A 2713-nucleotide genomic window follows, 5' to 3' on the forward strand; every position below is an offset into this window, starting at 1 on the left:
TTTTTTTTGTTTTTTGAAAGGGGTTGGGGGGTGGGGGGGGGGGGGGGTTGGTTCATTTACCATGTGTGTGACTGGATCTTTTTGTGAGTGTAAGCATGTATTTATGTGTGTATGTGTATATGCTTAGGGAAAAGAGTGTGTGTGTATGTATGGGTACGCGTTTGTGCATGCGTGTGTGTATGTAACACCAAATCAATGTGCCAGCGTATAGACAATAAAGATCTGTCATCGTATTTTATCTCAAATTTTCTTTTTAGCAATAGAGGCAACAATAATGTCAATTGATCCTACTTTTTAGTAGAGATGCTCTACCTAATTAATATATTGTAAGTTTGCAATGATTTACAGTAAGTTTGTAATGATTTACAGTTATTTTATAGTAAATTGGTTTAGAATATACTGAGGTTAAGTTTTTATTGTTTTCCTTTTAACCGCTGATTTATTTTCTTATTTTTGTTGGGTTTTTTAAAAACTGTAGACAAGTGTAGTTAGTCTCACATGTGTGCTTTTAACTGAGTCTCACATGTGTGTTTGAAATGCAAGAACCTCCGGTCTGTGTCTTGTTTATTGATTGACAGCAAAAAACAGTGAAACTTGCTTTTTGCTGTCTTTCAAAACTTATTGTCTCCCTCCTCTTGAGGGTGCTCTGATAGCTTAATTGGTATCATGGTGGACTACGGAGTTGGTATCATGGTGGACTACGGAGTAAATAGCCCTGGTTTGAATCTCAGGCTGGGCGTTCTTGAATTTTGGACGTTTTTGGAGTTCTCAAGGCTCTCAACCCGTTTGGCTCAGTCCCATTGGATGGAGACGGATGTTAATTTTAGAGTTCTCGCCTCTTAAAAGACCTAAACTTGAAGTGTTGTTTAGGACTTTAGACCCATATGCATACTTTTCCTTTCTCTCTTTCTGTCCTGGACTGGCAGGTTCTTAACCATGAGCAGCACGAGAGGGCTGGGCAGAATGAGTATAACTTTGACCATCCCGATGCTTTTGACTTTGACCTAATGGTCTCCACAATCCGGCGATTAAAAGACGGCAAGAGCATCAATGTGCCTATCTACAATTTTGCCACACATGCGAGAGAGAAGGAAATGGTGAGCGTTTCAGTTTTGTAACTATATCTTTCTTCATATCGACTGCTCGGCGTAAGACTCATTCTTGCATCACTTTTCATAGTGGCATGTGGTAGAGTCTTTACTCCTAGCTGTCGATATTGTTCTGTTCTCTTTCTCTCTGTCTCCTGCTCTTGAGTGCTTGTAGTCTTCTGGGGTTTTAAAAATTTTATTGTATATTTTGATATCATTTCTCATTTTGATGCATTGTAGTTTCAGGAATTTATTTATTCTGTTTAAGGTGTTGCTCAGAGACAACAATGCTTTTATTCCCTGATGTGGCTTTGTGAAAGCACAGTTGAAATCATCGAAATAGACCAAAGAAAAAAAAGCTTGCTTTAGACAGGTAGAAACAGGGTAATTATTTTATTATAATAGAAAAAAACCTTAGGTGGGAAATGGTAATTTGTTCAGGGGGTTGTTTGCGATAGTTGAGCTGTAGAACAGGTTTGACGGTATATGGTGCTATCATTTTTTACGTCAAGGCCATAGGTTTTGCAGGTAGTTGGAGGGTGTCAGCAATACGTCTTACTTCTTCTCCCTCTGTCCATTCTTTCTCTCTGTCTGTCTTTGTCTTGCTTTCTTCCCTGCACTATTCGACGGTTATTGTGCCGATGTGCTTCTCTTTACTCAAACATACCAAAGGTCTTTCCCAAACAAAATTTTTATTCTTCTGTCATTTTCTGACTGTGAGTGTACTAATGTTATGATGGTGGCGATAGGCTTTCAGAATTTCCTAAATTTCACATGACAGTCCTGCGTTTAGTAATCAAGAATTTGAGAGCCGTATCGCATGTCCTACTCTAAAACCAGCCCCACTTATTGTAATTTTATTCGTTGTTATGTAAACTGATTATATAATGTTGGTGTCCCAGATTGAGTTTCCCAAAACTCGTCAAGCGTGCAATGCGTTCATTTTGACTTCTACGTTTTCCTCCACAGAAAACAATCTATGGGGCCAATGTTGTCATATTTGAGGGAATCATGGCTTTTGCCAATCTCGAACTTCTCGAGGTGAGGGGCGTTTTTCTTGTTTTTCTTTTTCGATTTAGTTTTAGTGAGAGTTTTAAGGCACCTGCAACACAATAAGGTCATTTAAGTGCTGAAGCTGAGAGCTGTTATACGAGTGTAACATACAAAGAAAAGAAGGAGGATAAATGAAGGCATTAGATGTTTGCAGGAAAGAAGGAGCAAATCACACCAGAGCACCTGTCAACCACCCTCTGCTTGTTTTTCTCTCTGCAGAATGATAGGGAGAACGTCTGCATATATGGTTCTTACCCAGAAAATTGAATTTCCGTAGTTTGCTGCCTACATTAGGCTCACATGTTTTTCTTTTGAAGGGGGGGGGGGGGGGGGGTGGCAGGTGCGCTTGTTTTTATAAAGGGTTTTTTGCCCATTTAAAATTTAGGCTTGAACCTGAAAATGTTCCACTAAATAAACATTTGCAGTTTTTTTTTGTTAAAAAAAAAATAGATGGATAGTTTACAAGTACATATGAGAACATCTACACTGGTGAGAATGGGTGGAAAGTATAAATGTGAGAATTTTGCAGTTTCATGGACTTTTTTTCTCCAGAGGTAGGATAAATTTAACAA

The 2713-nt window shown here is 38.7% G+C and overlaps 1 protein-coding gene across 1 annotated transcript; it reads left to right on the forward strand.

Annotated features, from left to right (window-relative positions):
• Positions 1–762: 762 nt before the first annotated feature.
• On the forward strand, positions 763–2138 carry LOC118479148 (uridine-cytidine kinase-like 1; the record flags this gene model as incomplete). The annotated part of the gene is made up of 2 exons (XM_035973772.1): positions 763–1097; positions 2058–2138. Coding segments are annotated over exons 1-2 (294 nt in total), but the record flags the coding sequence as incomplete, so codon positions are not given.
• Between the last annotated feature and the right edge of the window lie 575 nt (positions 2139–2713).

Source organism: Aplysia californica, unplaced genomic scaffold (genome assembly GCF_000002075.1).
Source record: "Aplysia californica isolate F4 #8 unplaced genomic scaffold, AplCal3.0 scaffold03368, whole genome shotgun sequence".
Taxonomy (NCBI): Eukaryota; Metazoa; Mollusca; class Gastropoda; order Aplysiida; family Aplysiidae; genus Aplysia; species Aplysia californica.